Raw genomic sequence first — 19,243 nt, 5'->3', positions numbered from 1 at the left:
ACTTGGGGTCCACAGTTCCTCACCAGCAGTTCCAAGAGCCTGTAGGTATGATTGCTTCCTGAGAAATGTTGTGTAAAAACGATGCCTCCTTTCTCAGGAGGTTCAGTAGCCTTCCAGAGCCAACAGCTCTGGGCAGGCACGTTGGGTCCCGCTCTGGCTTTTGTATCAGACACAGGATTATTTTTCAGTCAGGCTGAGGAGACAGAGAAGTTGAAAGCAGAAGCTTTTCTCTCACACTATAGGTGCCCGAAAATAAGGTGCTAAGTTGTATTTGCACAGCAACATCTTGATAAGCTTTCTTCTTTTGGAAACATGTTTTTGGCAGTCAGTTGCTTCTCTTTAAAAGGTTAAGTGCTTTTTCAGGGCTCGGACACACGAATTATTGCAGATTTGCAAGGTACTGCCTTGACTTGAGTTGTGCTGTGTGTAACTGTAGCTCAGTCTTTTCTCCTGTGACTTTGCTAGGCTGCTTCTCCCAGTTGGACAGCTAAGTCTGGGTTTGTTTCGGTTCACGGTAAACCTTTTAATGCACACACACACACACAAGGATGTGATATATGAAATGGCTACAAAGAGGGTCTATAATTTCTGAATAGGACTGTAAACCTACTAGTGGCAGTAATTGTTCAAGGTCATTGTTCATGTGAAAAGAATGATATATGAGCCTAATTAAAAGTTGGCTGAGCCAAAATAGATTTTTTTTTTTATTGTCTTCGTAGCACCACAGCTGACTTGTAAACAGGTTCCATCACTTAACTCTGACCTTCCAGCCCTAAGACAGGATAACATTTGAAGAACCATATGTCCTTCAGTTATTGTATCATTTAAAATCGTGTTCCTGTATTTTTGAACTGTATTTTTAAAGCCCTTAGATCAAACTGTGACATAAAGGCATGTTTTCCATCCTAATTCCATAGCATTTTTGTCTTCTGAAGAAAACCTTTTTTGTCAGTGCTGGCTGATACACGCAGGGCTGACAGCGAGTCAGACAGGAAGCCTGGGACCAGTGCTCTGGAACTGAATACACACTGTGCAGCATTGCTGCTTAACCTGACACTTTCAGATTTTCTAAGCTTAATGTCTTTGCATAATGAAATTTCTTATTCACTTGCCCAACAGATTTTTTGGGTCGCACTGAAGTTCCAGTAGCAAAAATCAGAACAGAACAAGAAAGCAAAGGCCCCACGACCAAACATTTACTGCTGCATGAAGTTCCAACAGGCGAAGTCTGGGTCCGTTTTGACCTGCAGCTCTTTGATCAGAAAACACTCCTCTAAGAACACTTTTTTTTAATTTATGAAGGACAACTGAAGCTGACAGACTGAACATTTTTTGTAAAAGATTCCCTGCCCCACGCTGGTTATTAAGAGTTCCTGCTGCTTCCATATTTCCTCTGAGTTACTGGTTGCGTTTAGTTCCTTGCAGCGTTCAAATTTGTTGTTGATCTATGCAAACACAAATGTTACTGTATATACAGTACTATAGCTCAGTGCCTTTTTATTATGTTGGAATATCTTGGTTTTGGATGCCAACGTTTCCATTTTCAGGGCCATAAAAAGTATTAAGTAGATGTGGCATCAAGATGTATGTATATTTTACCACTTAGTCTAACGTACAGACTGAGGAATGGTTTAAGCTCAGCACTAGAATCATTCCATTTGAAATCTGAAAAGTGATATCCACTGGAACCTTCCCATCTCAGGATGATAGTTGTAAAGATTAAATGCTGAAGAAGCCTTAGCACTGGAGAAGTCTCTGCTACATTGCATATTCTTTAAGAACCAAGTGTAGTTCTTTACTTGACTTAGTTCTGCACTGAAATCAGTAACTGCTACTTGATTTTTCTTTCTGCTTCAGTTTGATTCATCATTCTCTGCTGAGACAATGTGGTTGTGAAGAATAACTAGAAAAAAATATTTTAAATACTGTGACCCACAATAATGTGGAAAAATACTCTTCAGCTTTTGTTTTTTTTTTTCCTAAATGTAAGTTATTTGTGTACATTTCCTTGGTCTTGCAGACCTCCATGTGAATCTTGAAGCTTTGACATTGCCAACATGTATATAGAGAGTAAAATATAAGTTTATTAATGTAATTTGTCTACAGATGTTTATTGATGCATAGTGATTTTTAAAAAGTATATTTTATTGTACAGGGGAATGTGAAATAATGAGAAAAACTTACAGGATTAAATTCAAGAAGAGTTTATTACAAGTTTAAAGGGTTTGCTCAGGGGGAACTGTCACCCCAACACAAATCTGGAAAATGAGACTGAAAGAACATTATTCTCTTGGCACCAAAATCAGGGATGGTAAAAAACCCAGAAGAGTTTGTTTATAAAGGATTTGATACGTTGTAACCATTTTACTGCCTCCTTAAACTGCTTTGTTGGAAAAAGCACAGCATGCAGTTCCGAGCAGCGCGTGCCCCGTTTCCCGTGGGTGCAGCGGTACCTCCTGATGTCTGACGGTGTCACACCCCACTGCCAGCTGTGTACCCTCCTGTCGCAGGGCTGAGCAAACCTCTGTTACTTTAAACAGTTTTCTGTGGTTCAGTATTTCTAATGCTAAATAAAACTAAATCTTGGCAACTCGCGAGAGATTGTGTCTGTACAGTGGGAGTTTCAAGCACAGAGAAAATTCTGTTTTGCGGCTTTGACACCGGCGCGGCTGCGCAGTCACACGAGCAGGGGGACGGGGATGGTGCTGGAACCAGAGAGAAGCTGAGCTGCAGGGCACTGACTCTCTGAGAAGCGCTAGACATTTTGTACAAGAACACTTTCCACCTCCTCTCTCCTAATTATTTCCTGCCTTCTCAGAACAATCAGTATGTATGTTAAAGTCTGATTTACTGCTTGTACATTGCCTCCAGGAGAAGGTCCTTTGAAACCTTGGTAGTGCCCTTAACATTATTTTGCAAATATTTTGCAAGACATTCGCTATGGGAGTTCTGATAAACGTTTGAACAAAGAAAACCAAATCATTATTTCCCCATCAGTGCTTCCTAAGCTGCTCTGCTGTACACATCTGCCAACCACCCACATCGCCAGTGGCGGCTCCTCCTCCTCCTCATTCAAAGAGGGTTTGTTCTTAAATCTCAAGGTGACCTTTCAGCTTCATGCAAAATTGCAACAGCTGCAGCTAAAAATTTTGCAAGCTTTGCCATTCCCTCTGCCCACTGCTTCTTGTAACATGAAATGCAGCAGACTCACAGCTGTAGCTGCTGCCCCAGCGAGGGGTAACAGCCAGATCCTGCTCTGGGTAGAAGAGGGGCCTAGCAGCTGCCTTCAACTTTTCTCACCAGTTCATCTCCTTTAATACAAAGACTCCATCACCCTATAAACCAGAGAACATCAGCACTGTCTTTGTAGGGCTGAGCCCAAGTTAAACCTCCTAAAATAGTAGGTTTTGGCCTGTAGAGCATTGGGGACTGGAGCTGGAAATAACAGGAGCAGCATCTCAAACATTTCTTTGGCTGCTGGGTTAACTACTTCAGAACCGGGTATTTAAGACAATGAGTTTACTGCAGTTTGCCAGCAGCCCGGGCCTGTCGTCACTTGCTTTGGCAGAAGATGTAACATATTTTGCAGGTGGGACTTTGTTGGCTGTGCTTGCTGCTGCAGTCAGCTGGAGGATGGGTGACAGCAACAGCTCTCACCATCCTTGTGGTGGCTGATGACTTTCTGCCTTTAAACAGAGGTAAAAACTCTTGCCAGTCCGTGCAGCACGAAGGCAGCTGTAGCCCAGCACAGCTTCCTGCACTAGCTCTTTTCCCTGCTGAGTCACTCCAGGAAATGTTTGTCTTTGTGACCAGTTTTCCTTCTAGAACGTGCCGTTATCCCATAACTGCTCTAAACATGCGCCGGTACAAGGCATAAAACTCTAGGGCAGAGGCTGGGGGGAGAGAGTGGGTCAGGTTCAGGACATCAGGCTCCCAGTTCAGCTTTGATGTTTTTCTCACTGGGGAGCAGGAGTTCCCTTAAGTGTAGAACACAGAGCTTTCAAAAGGGGTGAATCGGAGCACTGGGACTTTAAAAAAACAACATAATTTAAAAAAAAAAAAATCAAAAAAAAAAAAATCACCTTGCTGATGGCAAATGCTCCTCTATCAGGGCAGGCCAGCTGGGGCTCTCTAGTGTTCTCAGCTTAGGCAGCTGCGTCACTGCTCCAGATCAGTTCACCGTTAGCGAGCTCTACTGCATTTTGAGTCCAACCAGCCTCTACGCCAGAAAAAACCTGTGAAGAAGCTTGGCTATAGGATGCAACTTTCTGGAGTGGTGGAGGTCCCTCAGTGCGAGTACCAGCCTCGTGGCTGCAGGTAGGACGCAGACCCTACCTCAACGGTCCGGGGACACTGGTTGAGCAAACATGAGACAAGGCCAAGTGAGCTGGGACAGTTCAGCCTGGAAAAGAGAAGGCTCAGGGGGAACCTCCTCAGTGTCTACAAATACCTGAAGGGAGAGTGCAAAGAGGATGGAGCCAGGCTCTTCCCCGTAGTGCCCAGTGACAGGACCACGGGCATACACTGAAACACAGGAGGGTCCTTCTGAACATCAGGAAATACTCTTCTACTGTGAAGGTGACCCAGCACTGGCACAGATTACCCAGAGGGGTTGTGGAGTCTCCATCCTTGGAGATATTCAAAACCCATCTGGTCGTGGTCCTGGGCAACTGGCTCTAGGTGGCCCTGCTTGAGCAGGAGGGTTGGACAAGATGAGCCCCAGAGATCCCTTCCAACCTCAACCATACAAGTGTGACCTCACTCTGCTCCCAAAAATCTAGAAACTAATAGCAAAAAAAACCCAAACCCAAAGCAAGTATGAACATTAAATACTTTCAGATCTTTCGCTAAAGCACCCAGGAGATACTCCATGGCTTGACCTGTAGGGCTGGCTGCCAGGCTGCATGCAGAAAATGCAGGAAACTCCCCACCAAATCCACTTTATTTCAAGGCTCAGCTTGGCCAGCAATGCTCTACTACATCCTGCTATCCACTCCATATCTGAAGGTTTTTCCTTCACCAACACTCCTTTCTCAGTAGATATATACAATTAAACAATATTCACCATGAAACTGAAGTTTTAGCAAATACTCTGCTGCGCCTTATCCAGTGTAGCTGTTGTGCTGCCTCTCAATAAACAACCTCTTGGTTTTGTGGGCCTCACTAGCAATGTAGGCATGTGGTATCTTCAGCCACTCAGCCGCGTCCATACGCTGCCGGCCCAAAGGAAGCAGCGGCAGTTCTGCTTTGCTGAGCTCGTTCAGCTCTCTGGTAGAGCACAGTCTTCCTGGCAGAAAAGTAACAAGTGTTTTGTGTGAGCATCTACTGTCACAAGCAAGGATGGTCCCCCCAATATGAAACACTTCCAAGGGATAACAGTTGTTTAAAATACCTGTCTCACACTGCTTGATAATGCCTGTCTCAATAAACTTTCTTTGAATGTCTTTTAACAGAGGATCCTGTAAAGTTGGTATTGAAACCTGTGACAGAGACAGTGATTTCACGCTTACGCACCAACACAAGCACTTTGTCAGAGAGTCTCAAAAGTCAGAAGCGAACGTCAAGGTACCATTGGTTAGCAGGGAAGGAGCATCAACCTCATTTTTTATGAGTAAAATCATGAGGCACAGACCTGAGAAACGCTGAGCATCTCGGCTCCTCAGGCAGGCCGTAATGCATTCAACAACTCTGCCACTAAGCCAGAGCACATATATGAGATCTGATCTCTGGGAGCCAGCTGATCTTGGTGAACCCTGCGTGGCACTTTGCAGTGAGGTGTCAGCTCAGTCCCCACAGCTGCTGAGGGCTCAGACCATCCAGAAGGGATTTAAAGAATTGCAATTCATGGATTTGTGTCCGAGTCCTCCCTAACTCTTGTACTGGGTACCCAAGTCTTTGGTGCATTTGAGTGAGTTTCTGTAAAGATCATCTGAACTGTCAGATTATTTCCTTTTATAGAGCACACACCCAGCTTGCCTGGGAACTCACCAACCCCCGTTAGACAGGACACTTCCCACACTGCCACAGTGAATTTGAGATGAGGAAAACAAACCTCCCCCACTGCCACTGCCTACTGTGCCTCCAAATCTGCCTTAGTCTGGATCCAAACCATGTTCCCGGTGAAAACCATTTTCAAATGCTCTTGGGCTTAAATGCTGGGACCCATCTTTGTTCAGTTAATAAAACTACAATGTGTTGCTCTACACCAGTCCCACAGCAGCACGTCAGTAACACACGCTGCCTCCTCTCTAACCATTAATTTCCTGCTGGTCAAAGGGTGCCTGTAAACCTCACAGCATAAATAACCATCACACCTTCCAGCAGTCTGTACTTGTCTTCAGGAAGAACGGATCGTACTCTGACGGGTCGTAAGCTTCCAAAGCCACACAGCCCTGTGGGAGAAGCAGACAGCAGGTCAGAAGCTCCTGGTGGTAAACCAGTGAGAGAGCAGCCAGCCCAGGTATTCCATGGCCAGGCATGGTATGAACACAGCACCAGAGGCAGTGGAGAGAAGGACTCCCAAATTTTCACACACCGCACCTCTGAATGAAGGTGACTGAAGTGTAACAGGAAAATTCCTCCATCCATTTTAATTTATTGTAGGCATAAATACATAATAAATTTATTTCAGGAAGCATCCAGAAATAATTACAGGCTAAAATGCTAATCACAGCTAGGGCAGTCAAGAAAATGGAAATTCCATTCAAGGGAAAATGTTTTGACTGAGAAGGAAACAGAAAGAAAAGAAAAATAAAGAGGTGACTGAACCCCCACCACTGTAGCCCCAGGCAAGTTACTGGTCTGCAAGATGTGAGCTCCACATCCAGGTCATGAGCATGCTTTTCTATCTATAGATAGGAGTAAAGACCTGAACCATACCCAATGGTCCAGGCCACAGCTCCACTTCAAGAACTCTGCCTGCAGCAAACTTCATAGTCTGCAGTTCCAGCTCCCTGTGACGAGAGTTAGCTGGGGAACAGCAAGTACCACCACTTGGCATTCACTATTGATGCCAAGACCAACGAACACCAGGTGGAACAGGCTACCAAGAAGCTGAACAGAGACTGAGGTCGACACACTGATCAAACTTGATGCTGAGAAAGGTGAATTACAACCATTTGTCTCCAAATTATAATGCATTGTTTACAGCCAGTAAGCCAGGACTTACCTAAATTGCATCAAAGAAGAGCTGTACAAAGGAGAAAGCAAAACATAGAAGTAAAAAAAAAAACAAAAACAGAGGCCACAAGTGATGCCCTAAGAATAGTAAGAACAGGGCAAGCATATAAAATACTCCTCCCTACTACTCTCAGTTATTCTTTCAAAACCTTGCAAATGAAGTTTTTCAGCTTTCTTGTGCAGATGATTCTCCAGGGGTCCCAGGAAGGAAGGGAGCATCCCATGGCCCTCTGGGTCACAGGCATACACAGCCCCCTTCTTTTTGGCCATCTGTGGATGTGGTTTCAAGTTGAGAGTTGGAAAAACCATGTTTTAACGTGAACAGTTCAGGAGTGCTGCAAGACGAGTCTAACCCAAAAACCTGGCAACTCTGCAGAGAGCAAGCAGCAGCCGCACTGACTGTCTCCTCTTTCCTGGAAAGCTTTAAGCCCTAACATGCCTCAATTTGCAGAGTTTTAGTGCCACCCCTTGGTTTATTATTACATATCACCCCATTACAACGTGCTGAGACCTCAGTCGATTGTGGTAGGTGCTGCACAGCACACCCATGTTTGATCCCTTCATGGCAGTCGACATATTCTCACTCACACACCCCTTGGCAAACAGCAGAGCAACAGCCTGATCTTAAAAGCAAGTCGGAAAGGTCTGTTACTCTGCAGCACCTCAGCAGATAGCCTACGCTATCCTGGACTACCAGAAGCTGAGTTGTGGCTAACAGCAGCAACCCAGGCTGGGGAAGCTTACTCCTCCTTGTGGGCTGCAGAGTGGCACTTCTGCCGAGGCTAGAAGAAAAGTAGAACTGTTGCCATCTTCATGCTCTGACCAACCATCTCACTATACATCTGCAGTCTGTGCCCCTGGGACTGGAAGTAAGGGGGAGGTGAGAATGGAGGTGAAAAGGAGGCAGATTTAAGGTGAAAAAATCCACGTACGAGCAGGTCACTGGAACAATGGAGAGTCAAGGAAGGGAGGTAAAGAATGAAGGCTCAGATGGCGTGAAAGAGGAGGCAGAAAAGTGAGCTGACAGAAGGACAGTGAGGAGAAAGTGTTAGAGGGAAGGAGGAGAATGGAGGAAGAGGGGAGAAGACAGCTTTGGAAAGCAAAGGACAGTGGAGAACTTGGAGGAATCATCAGAAGTAACAAGGAGAGGGAGAGACAGCACTGGGGAGTCTGACAGAAGAAAGAGGGGTGAAACAGCGGGAGACTTGGGAATGGAGTAAAAGGGTTGACTGGAGACAAAGAGAACAAGAGGAGAGACTGGAGGAAGAACAGATATGGAAAGGGGGAATGGACTGGTGATAGAGACACAGGAAGGTGAGGAGGTCTGGGGAACAGGACAAGGAGAAGCCTAATAGCAGGGGAGAGAGCAAGAGAAAATGGACAAAAAGAATATCTCTGGATATTAGGAAGCATTTCTTTCCAGAAGGGGTTGTTGGGTGTTGGAATGGGCTGCCCAGGGCAGTGGTGGAGTCCCCATCCCTGGAGGGGTTTAAGAGTCGGGTTGACCCAGCGCTGAGGGATCTGGTGGAGTTGAGAACGGTCAGTGTGAGATTAATGGTTGGACTGGATGATCTTCAAGGTCTTTTCCAACCTAGGTGATTCTGTGAAGGGAGGGGGGGGAAATGCACAGCCAGAATTCAGTAGATCAACCAATCCACAGAATTGTCTTAAATTCTGCAAGATTTATCATCTGCTGCCACAAGTAAGGCAAATTTATGCAAATTAAGTGTCCTGTTACTCTGAAAGGTTGCAACCTGCTTTTCAGAAATGCTGATGATAGAGCCACCACAGAGCAGGGAGAAAAGGTGGAGGCTGATCACTGGTGCTGTGCCTGTTCAGGAAGAAGGACACACCCCAGTACACCAGCCACTGCGCTTTTGGAGGAGACCCAGCAAAGTCCTGACCTGACACAGAAACTTGCAAGATGGACTGATGCAGACCCAGACACGGACAGCACACCCAACACGTCCTAAATCTCAGGACTTGAGTTCTTTGTCGTTATGTGCAGTTTAAATGCATGGGTCTTTCACATCAGATCTTTATAAAAGAGATCATCTGCTCTCATTAAAACAGCACAGCTCCCATGACATTTTCATTTCTGGATGGGAAGCTTGTTTACAGTCTCATAACTCCACTGTGCAGTGGTTCCACTGACAACAAAAGTCTGCTCTATATAAAATACTGTTCTCTTTGTGGCAGATGATGGAACTGCTCTTACTGCTCTATATATCCATTCCTGAAATGCAGAAAATTGAGTCATGGAATCTCAACAGTGGTGTGAAATTCAGAGCAAAATGATCAAAACCAAGCAAAGATTTCCTTCAGTGACTGCAATTTTTATGAGTACTGAAGCACACTGAACTACAGAATCCACGAGCTGAGTCTATTCACCTGCACGCTGACTTAAGAAAATTGTTTCTGTCTCCCTGTTCCCACCTTTTTTTCTTTTATAAAGCTGGATCAGTAGCATCCAAGGCCGTGAAATGGTTTCCCTTGTGCTCTGCCAACATATTGCAGTACTGTTCTAGCTGAACTCCTGAGGCATGAGACTGCTGTCCGCTCCCTGGTCACACACTCAGCCTTTGGTTTCCGCTGACAGAGCTCAAGGTTCTCCCTCTAAAGGGTCTGGGTCACAGAGGGAAACCCACCACAATATGGTCTCTCACCATATTCAGACCCCAGCACACGCTCACTGCACTGAACAATGCTACTGTTCGTATCTGATGGTGAGCTTAAACAGCTGTAATGACATATGTCACCACTACAGAAGTCCTTGGGAAGAAAAGTTACAGGTAGGGCATATCTGAACTCCAGGCTACTCAACAGAACAGCAAGTAACAGCTAAAACCCTGATCTTGTCCACAACCCTCTGTATGCAACCCTCTACATGACAGAAATTTACTTCTTATTGATACCTTCTTTTTACAGTAGCTTAAATAGAGAGAGAGTTGTTCTTCTTTCCTTTTCCGTATTTCTTCGCTTGACTGCCTGTCCATTTTGTCCTCAATTTTCTGCAGCAGTGCCTCTGAAACATCCTCAAGCCATTTCTTGTACAGGATCTCCTTCTTTCTCAGCTTTAAGAAATCATTGTGTCTCAAATATCTGTCCACCTCCTAGGTAAGAAATGGAAAAATAAACCATACAACCTATTGGCCAACCACGTTAAAGATTCCACAGGTGAAGCTACGCAGCCTGGCTGACCTGATCTGGCTGGTCTCTGCCGCAAGGGCCCTGTTTTCCAGCCCTTCTTTCTGCTCCTCCCTCTCTCCACTTCCCACCACTTGTTTCCAAGGTCTCCCTTGCACGAGCTGTGGCATTCAGACTCTAATTTTTTAATCTGTAGTGCAAGACTGGCAGAAAATCATCCACTTTCTCTCACCAGGTTAGTGAGCCGAAATCACTTCAGAGTGGGGGTCTGATAAGCACCAGGCTGTGCAAGACAGGCAGCAGGAGAAGGACCTTCCCCCTGCATCCCCCTGCAGCGCTGGCGATCTGCTAGATCAGACCAGCCCTCCTGCCCTTTATCCACAGGCCCACGGTCACCACCTAATCACACCCACAGAACAAAGTGAGCTGCAAACAGGCAGGTAAATCACTGAAGACGGATGATTCCTAAGCTCATATTTAGGGTTACCACTTCAGTCCTATCCCAAGGAGACTGGGGAGGCCAGAAACTTGTACTCCTAAATTTAGTTTTTCAAGAATACAGACAACTGACATTTTCTCATGAGTCACTGACGGAGAAAAAAAAAACATTGACATGCAGGAAAGCACAGAGCAAATGAGAGAAGAGATACCACTTCTTACCCTCACAAAATAATTTTCTCTGTCCAAGATGCACTGAGCAGAAGCAATGATGTCTTGACTTACATCAGGTGCTGCCTAACAAAACATCAAAAAGCCACATGAAGTAAAAGCAGGACTTAGAGTAGGAGTTGGAATTACCTTTGAATTCAAAATAATTACTTGTGTTGTAATTAAAGGCACGTTATACCATAACCCAGCTGGCAGAATAGCACAGGCAGACAGACCCTTGTGACACCTCCTCTGAGTACTTAGGTTAAATGTAGCAACGGGAGAGTGTTGGAAGAACTGGAACATACATGTTCAGTGGGACCAGACCATACACCTCCTTGGCTGCTCCTCACTGCACCTGCACCACGGCTTGCTGCTTGCCACTGCTGCTCACATGTGCCCGATGAAGGTAGCAAGAGGCATCATTTTGCATCTTCATTTTCAAACAGAGACAGCCATACAACACAAATAGCAATCAAATAAATCTGATGAGGTATTATGTCAAGGAACTCATAAAAATATAGAAGGAAAAAAATAGAGGAAAACAGTGAAGTGTAAGAGGAAAGATAGTGAGAAAAACCTTTCCAAAGCAGGAAACTGCCTCGCTGGTGCCTCTGCTCATGAATTTGTCTGCATTTTAAATCTCAGTTACTTTTGTGACATCAGCCAAGTTCTCCACCAGCATCATCCTCATCTTACTCTTCCTGAAGATCAGAATAGGGAGAAACTGTTCCCTGCATCATGAATATGAGGACACTAAAACATGATTTAAAAACAACAGCACCTGCAATTCACTGCTGTTGTCAATTTGATTTTTAAACAGGTAATTCCTTGTAACATGGTTTATTGGCTGCAACTCCTGCACTCTGGCCAAAGAGCACAAGCAATACAGGCTGAATACATCTATCATTGGGGGATGGAGTCTCTCCAGCCAAGACTAGAGCACACACACAATGGGGCTATCTCCCCTATGATCAGGCAGCACCAATTCTGTGGGTTAACGAGAAAGATCTTGTCTTCATGAGTCAATCAGCAGCTTTTATAAGCAACAAGTTCATGAAGAATTTTAGTTTCACAGCAAAATTTATCATGAAGAATCCACTATAAAAAAAAATTACCAGCTTTTGAGCATTACGCCAAAAATTCAGGAAGTTGCAATGCAGGAAACTAAAATACAACCTGTTTTAGACAGACTATCTCAGTGAAGCTAAAACAAATTTACAATCTGTTCTGCTTTCTGGGATTAACCCTCAGTTCAGACACTGATAGGAACTTGCTTCACTTGCTCCAGCTTAGCCGAAGAGAACAGGCAGGCAACTGCTTAACAAATGACCGCGTTGGCTGCTTTGCTGCATGTGACATGCTCACAGCCTGTCCCAGCTGAGAAATAAGACTCAGTTTACTGTGTCGTATGACTGCCATCACTTTCAAGTTTGCACTTCACATGAGTAGCACAGATGCTATTACCAGCTTAGGTATCACTAAAAGTTTTAAATCAGTTTCAGCACATCCATAGTAAATATTTCTAGCAACGCAAGTTAATCCTGGTGTGACCCGGTTTTACTTAGACCTAAGCCAGAGGCAGGGCTGAAATATTCACGTTTCATCTGTTTGACCTGCTGCCTGCCTCCCGTGGTTTCCATAGGTGAATTCAGAGTCATCCCTGCTGTGACTTCCTTGTGCCATTTAAAAACTGAGCTACAGCCATCGCATTTTTGCACAAGCCTACCGTGCTGGTGGCAGCGCAAGAGTCAAGGAATGCATCCGATGCACAGAATGGAAAATTAGCCTGCTACTCCCTGTGCTTAATATTAATTTTTGATCCCAATAAACAGCATAGTTTCCAGTCATGTCTGCCTTGACCTTGTTGACCAGCCCCACACTCCAACAGGCTTCTTATCCTGAGATGAGCAGGACATCAAACATCAGAGCAAGCAGGGAGGAGATAAGCAGCATTAAAAAAAAAAAAAAACAACAAAACAAAACAAATGAGAAAGGAGAAATCTAAATTTCTGGCATGTTTTAAGACCCTTTCATCCTACTGGTTGAAATAACCAGCATGTTGCATTACACTTGACAGATCTATTTCACATAATCACAGAACTTTCTAAATCTAGTACCTTAAGAGCGCCAGGGAGACATGGCCCCCTCTCCAGCTGAGAGGAACCACTAGCAGAACGTACTCAGAACACACACTGGAGAACAGGTGAAAAGTTCTCCTTCACGATGATACATGTCTGAAGAATCCTTATAGAACCAAAGGAATTAGGTCTCTGTCAACTGAAGGAGTTAGGTCTCTTCTCCCTGGAGAAGAGAAGGCTCAGGGGGAACCTTATCACAGTATGCCACTACTGAAAGGATGGCTACAAAGAGGTTCTTTCTTCACAGGGAGCCATATGGAGAAGACAAGGGGCAACAGGTATAAGTTCCATTGGGAGAGGTTTCATCTCAGTGTAACAAAGAATTTTTTTTACAGTGAGATCAATCATTCACTGAAACAACCTCCACAGGGCTGTCGTGGAGTCCCCAACACCAGAGGTTTTCAAGATGCGATTGGACAGGGTGCTAGATAAGCTCATCCAGTGTCCCTTTCCCACGAAAGGTTGGACCAGATGATCTTTCGAGGTCCCTTCCAGCCTGGGCTGTTCTGTGAGTCCACGATTCTAACTAGTCACAAGATTTTTTAAAGGTTTTATGGGAAACTTTTCCACACACCAAAATGCATGGAACTCAATCAAGCTGCCTCAAAAGGATGCAAGGGTTCAATAAAACCCCTTGGATTGCTATTTCCAGAGTTCTTTGTTCCCCTTCCCAATGACAAATATATCTCAGATTTTACAGGACTTTGCAAATAAGCATTTTTCATTCCTCCCTTCATATCTTCCATTCCATTTCACTTCTCCACTCATACCTTCACATAACAGAAGCCCTTCTGTGTTAGCCAATCTTTGGTATTATTTTTCTCCCCAAAGTGTCTACTGCAGTCAAAAGTATTTGCTGCACCACTCTTGGCTGGTGCTCAAGAGAACATCTGGATAAATGTAAAAAAAGGAAGATATAAAAAATCTGTATAAAAAGCCAACCTGCTTTACATAGATCAGGTTCTCATCTAGGTTCCACAATCAAGCTACAAACTGGGATAGAATGGTAAGAAGTTCACCTAACATCTTCACACCGTGCTGCCTTGCAAACCTCATTATTTCTGTGCAGGAAGTACAACAAAACATCATTGTAGCAGCTCCCAGGAATACTCCAGGATAGGAGCTGGAGAACATTTCACACAGATGAAACAGAAACAACAGAGATTGGGATATCCCAATTTAAAGCCATGATTTTAATGATTTGGGCACTCTGCTTTGAAGATATATATATATAGGTCCAATTCTACCCACTCACAGTTTAAGCACCTATTGTAATATCAGACTGCCTCTTACTGAGTCAGCAGCCTACTCATGCAGATGTAGACAGGCTGTGATACAATTTCTGAATGTACTAACGCTGCTGACCAGCATTAACTTCTGGGATTCCTCTAGAAGAGTCATGCAAGACTTGAACACTAGACAGACTCTGACAAGTTAACAAGAACAGAGCGCACACATCTTCCTGTAATACGCATTTCTGAGCATGCCTAGGAGGGACAGACTAAATCACAAATTTCCTGCTCAGGAGAACTCAGAAATTAATTCAGGCACGTGCCCGGGACTGCAGTCCTGGAGCGCAGACAGACCAACCAGATCGCTGTCCAGAACTTTGGTGGTATTAGGTGGCCAGTTCAAAGACAGAAGCTCAATTACACCCAAATATTCTGGGATCCCAGTTACAGATACTGATTTCATGTGTCCTGAAATCTGGTTCTTCACAGTAGAATCTACAACTGAATGAATGTTGAGAGTCACTCACCTGCCAAGGCCTTTGGTGACTGTGTTCTCTCACAGGTCTTGGACATGTAAATCTTAGTAGCCAGGGAGTCTCTGAGCTATTTGCACTATGCATTGTTGGACTAGCCTGGGAGAAACATTAAAATATTCAAAAACATATTAGGCTATTGTATAAACAGCAAAAACCTAGTTTTCTTACCATTCCCACCAAACAATGAAACAAATCTCTAAAGGAATTCTAACTGCTGATACCAGCAGCACTTTCCTATCACAGTTAAGTTAAACAGAGAGATGAAGTATCAGGTTTATAGTCAGATACTCCCTCTGATAGTAACTGTCTGTCCTCATCTCCATGAGCAATGGATAGTACACTGTGTTTCAAAGAACAAAGTTATTCACAAATTATTCCAGAACGCTTGTCAGCTTTGAAAACATTCCACCTCCTAAGTACTTCTTCTTTCCTTTGTGTCTTTTTCAATTACATAAAAGTCACTCTCAAATAACTGCTACATTCCACCATAGGGATGGTTGCATTTTAGTGGGTTTGAAAGTTAATTCTACCAGACGAGGCTTATGCTGAAGCACTAACTCTGAGCTCCAGCCAGAAAATTCCATCTCCTCTATTGTACGTGCACCAGTATATTTGTATCGATTTATAACAGACAGTAGAACCACAGAGGCAAAATGCCCTTTACAGGAACCTCCATTTAAACCTCTATTTATTTCAGATTCTGAAGGCACACTGCTTCCAGGAAACGATGTATTCACAAAATTCCTTAGGTAAAGAGTAGACCAAACGAAAAGCTTACTTCTGCAGAGATACTGACCTCCACACTCTTCAGCCACATCTTTCAGCTATGAAAAAAAAAAATCTGTTCTTCAATTTTTTGTGGCAACATCTAGCTAAATGAATCTACAAAGACTCTCTGAACCAGGTATTCATACAAGAAAACAACATTCTTTTGTACAAGACAACATTTAAGAGTTTACTCTGTCCAACCCAGCACTTCAGTTATACTGTCTGATTCCCAGCTGACGTCTCTGGACTGCAGATTCAAATCTCTTACCATTTGTTCAAGGTGAAGTCTTTAATCTGCATCTTTCTTTGTTTCATTTCATATTCCCTGCTCTGATGCACTGACAGATGCATCTGCCTAGATATTCCTGCCTCCTCACAGAAATGTTTTCCTGTCTTTTCTGACTGAAAGAGTCAGAAACCACAGGAAAGCACATGTTGGAAGGGGCCTCTTAAGGTCATCTGGTCCCACTGCCTGCCTGAAGAACAGCCAACCTCATAGACAAGACTGCTCAGCACCTCATCCAGTCAAGTTCTGAAAATTTCCTTCCTTGAATTTGCAAGCTCACGTCCTTCACTCCACCTGCTTCTATAAAAGAAAAATCCTCACTCCTGCCATGTAATCCAGGACAAACCAAAGCAAGGAAAAAAGCCAATGTAATACACATGGTATGAAAGACTTTCCTTCCCTCCTGCGTAACACTGTGAGACTTCTATTCTTTCATGAGACACAAGGAAAACTAAAAGATTCACAGTGGAATAGGTCACAACATTGCAATCTTCTACTGTATTTTTTTCAGCCCCTATAAGACAGCTTCCAAAACCAGAAATACATACCAGCCTTAGCAGTGTGGCAGGCTAGCAGGCACTTCCTGTAACATGATTTCCTGCCTGCTCTGTACAGAGGAGACAAAAGATGCAGCGTAAAATAGCGGCTTACAATTAGGACACTACTACCTGATTTGGAAAGCAGGTACCCTGCCTTTCTCCATCTGGAAATGAAGATTTTTTTTGTGTACGTGTGCCCCGTGGTTTCTGCAGCGTTGTGCTTGCCATGGAGGCTGGTATTCCCTGTGAGAAGCTCTCTGCTCTGAAAACGATTTCCCCTTTTTCCAGACAGCCCAAGACAGTCTACTAAGCTCCAGGGAATGCTGTGAAGCATATCCGACCTCATGCTCTCTGAGGAGCAGGGGAAGGATTCTCACTGGTTATTCTTCATCCTGCAATGACTGATTAGAGGAGGCTGTGCACTATATTACTGACATGGATAAAGAACAGCAAGTGCACCCTGATTAGCAGTGAACTAATTTCTGATATAAAATAAACAGGCAAACATTGAGGACTGAAAAACATCCAGATACTGGAGGTGCTACAAACTTGGCATTTCAACACACTTTCCTATGAGCAATATATCCTACCTAGCTGCAGCAGTGCCACGAGGTCGCGCTTCAGGCCATCTTTTGCAGATTTCCTTCCACTCAAAGCAGTTTTGTTCTTCTGAGATACAGATGCTGTAAATCCCTGGACAAGATTAAGATTAGGAAAATACGTATTTTTATAGATTCTAAGTTTACAAAAAACAAACACCCCCACTAGCCTCCTTTCCATGTGTTTTCAGTAACTAGTACTAAGACTCCATCTGTCTTAAAAAGAAAGACTGAGCTTTTCTGTGAGCACAAAGCAAAGGAGATGTTTGCTCTTATCACAGAGGATTGGGACCCCAGGAGAGACAAAACAGAGCAAACATAGAAAATCTGCCTGCTGCAGCAATCTGCCTTAAAGAAATCACATGTGGTAAAGTCTCTAGCTGCAGATTTTTTCCCCCAATATTAATAACTAAAGCTGCCACTGAATCTTAATCCTTTCTCCTTCTGTTTTGTTTGGCTCTTGCTATGCGATGCCAACTCTCTGTGGCTGGGAAAGGCAGGCCCACTTACATGAGACACCATTTGTTTTGCAGGTCTTAAAACTAAAAGTTTAATCATGTGTTGGGACAGAAACACAGTGAAGGATTTCCAAAGTCTGAGCAGATATAACAAGATTTGAAGTTAATCTAACAGCTGTGTGCGCAAATGCTAAACCCCATGAGCCGGCTGGCTGTTCTGTATTAGGACGTTATGAGCAAACCTGAGACTAACCTGCCTAAAATTGCTTGCTAGATATACCTGCATCCTACTTTGCTGTCAGCAGTATAGATTTATATCAGCAATTTTTTTTAAAGACAGGTTTCTCTTGCTTCGCGATTCTTGTTCAGTAAAGCAGAATGTTCTCCCCCAAACACCCATCTGCTAAAATTCACAGTCTCTGCCCAAACACGAGTCTTTACAGCAGCTTTGAGAAGACAGATTTTTCATGTTTTCTGTGACAAAAAGTATCCTCACACATGCCTCAGTCCTCTCAAAAGCCCCTTTCCAACAAAAGCCTTCACATATCACCGTCTCCTCAGCATACAGGGATGCCACGCTTTGCAAGCACAGCTGGCTGCTTTTACTGGTGGCTTGGTCCCCTCCAATTCCCTCAGGTGCGAAGACAGAGCACGACGAGAGAACCAGCCTCTCGGACAAACAGGGCAGCTCTATGAACAGAACCTAACGGGTTGTGCATGCTAAGCTAACAGATAACGGGGACGCGTCCAGAGGGCTCACAGGCCTGGCCCCTCCCTCCACCTCAGAGGCAGCGATAGGGGCAACACCGGTGAGAGGGAAAGGCTAGGCGCCCTCAGAGCCGCAGGGGCTCAGCCTGCCCCGCAGCCTGCCCAGCCCTGAGGCGAGCCCCACAGACCCGAGGGCAGGCGGGGGGCAGGCAGCAGAACCCCGCGCTCCCCCCCGCCGCCACACCCCCGTACCGAGGTCCCCTCACCGGCTCCAGCGAGGCTCCGGGAGGCCCCAGGGGAGGCGGGAAGTATCTGCGGTGAGAGCCACCGCCGCGCCAAATGACAAAGCCCAACTGTGGGCAACACGGCGGCGGCCCCCCGACAGCTTCTCACACCGCCCCTTCGTGCCCTTCCGCCGGAGGAAATAGTCACTCCTCCCTCACCCCCAGCCTCTCGGGAAGAGGAAGGGCCACCCGTGGGGACAGCGATCCGGCTCCCCAGCTGCAGGGCCAGCACCCACTGGCGGCCGCCCCGGGCAGAGGCGAGGCGAGGCGCGACGGGGCAGAGGCACGGCGGATCCCTCCGCGCCAGGCCGCCCAGCGTCCGTCGCTGCCATGGCAACCCGAACCTGGGCACCCTCCCCCGGACCCGGCCGTCGTGGGTAGATCTTCCCACCAATCAGAAAGGCTGCGCCTGGGTGAGCCATCCAATCAGAAGCGAGGACAGCGGCCTCCAGGGCAGGTGAGGGGCAGCGCCGAGCCGAGCGCCTCCCGCCCTCCTTTGCCGTATATGCCGGAGGACTACAACTCCCAGCATGCCCGCACACGGCTCCCGGGGCAGAGCATGCCGGGAGCGGTAGTTCGAAAGCGCAACGGGGGGGGCAAGGGGCGGCGCGCAGGCGCAGTCGCGCTTCCCGGTGCGGGTTGCCGTGGAGGCGCCTCAGCCGGGTGGCGGGGCTGGGGAGCGGGCCCGGGGTTCCTCGTACGGGGGCAACGGGGCTGC

At 45.5% G+C, this 19,243-nt stretch overlaps 2 protein-coding genes across 13 annotated transcripts in view; one reads left to right on the top strand and one right to left on the bottom strand.

The window, feature by feature from the left end:
• Nucleotides 1–2,392, top strand: part of ITSN2 (intersectin 2) — an 86,402-nt gene extending 84,010 nt beyond the window's left edge. For all 6 annotated transcript variants that reach the window (XM_074820164.1, XM_074820163.1, XM_074820160.1 and 3 more), the window contains one exon: nucleotides 1,120–2,392. In XM_074820164.1, coding sequence (XP_074676265.1) covers nucleotides 1,120–1,277 — 158 coding nt within the window. In that variant the 3' untranslated portion in view covers nucleotides 1,278–2,392. The remainder of the gene's footprint in view (nucleotides 1–1,119) is intronic.
• Nucleotides 2,189–19,243, bottom strand: part of FAM228B (family with sequence similarity 228 member B) — a 26,886-nt gene continuing 9,831 nt past the window's right edge. Inside the window, exons 1-8 of one of the 7 annotated variants that reach the window (XM_074820171.1) lie at nucleotides 18,508–18,627; nucleotides 17,067–17,169; nucleotides 16,486–16,544; nucleotides 14,875–14,979; nucleotides 10,987–11,061; nucleotides 10,095–10,292; nucleotides 6,315–6,392; nucleotides 2,189–5,480 (exon numbers count right to left, since the gene is read on the bottom strand). In XM_074820171.1, the coding sequence (XP_074676272.1) occupies nucleotides 5,103–5,480; nucleotides 6,315–6,392; nucleotides 10,095–10,292; nucleotides 10,987–11,061; nucleotides 14,875–14,967 (822 nt within the window). In that variant the 5' untranslated portion in view covers nucleotides 14,968–14,979; nucleotides 16,486–16,544; nucleotides 17,067–17,169; nucleotides 18,508–18,627 and the 3' untranslated portion in view covers nucleotides 2,189–5,102. Of the gene's footprint in view, nucleotides 5,481–6,314; nucleotides 6,393–10,094; nucleotides 10,293–10,986; nucleotides 11,062–14,874; nucleotides 14,980–16,485; nucleotides 16,545–17,066; nucleotides 17,170–18,493; nucleotides 18,628–18,916; nucleotides 19,000–19,243 lie in introns of those variants that run through there. The other 6 variants (XM_074820174.1, XM_074820172.1, XM_074820169.1 and 3 more) reach the window with 6 other exon arrangements.

This window comes from Strix aluco, chromosome 3 (assembly GCF_031877795.1).
Source record: "Strix aluco isolate bStrAlu1 chromosome 3, bStrAlu1.hap1, whole genome shotgun sequence".
Lineage (NCBI taxonomy): Eukaryota > Metazoa > Chordata > Aves > Strigiformes > Strigidae > Strix > Strix aluco.
The sequence above is the reverse complement of the archived record's forward strand: the minus strand, read 5'-3'. Positions and strand labels throughout refer to the sequence as shown.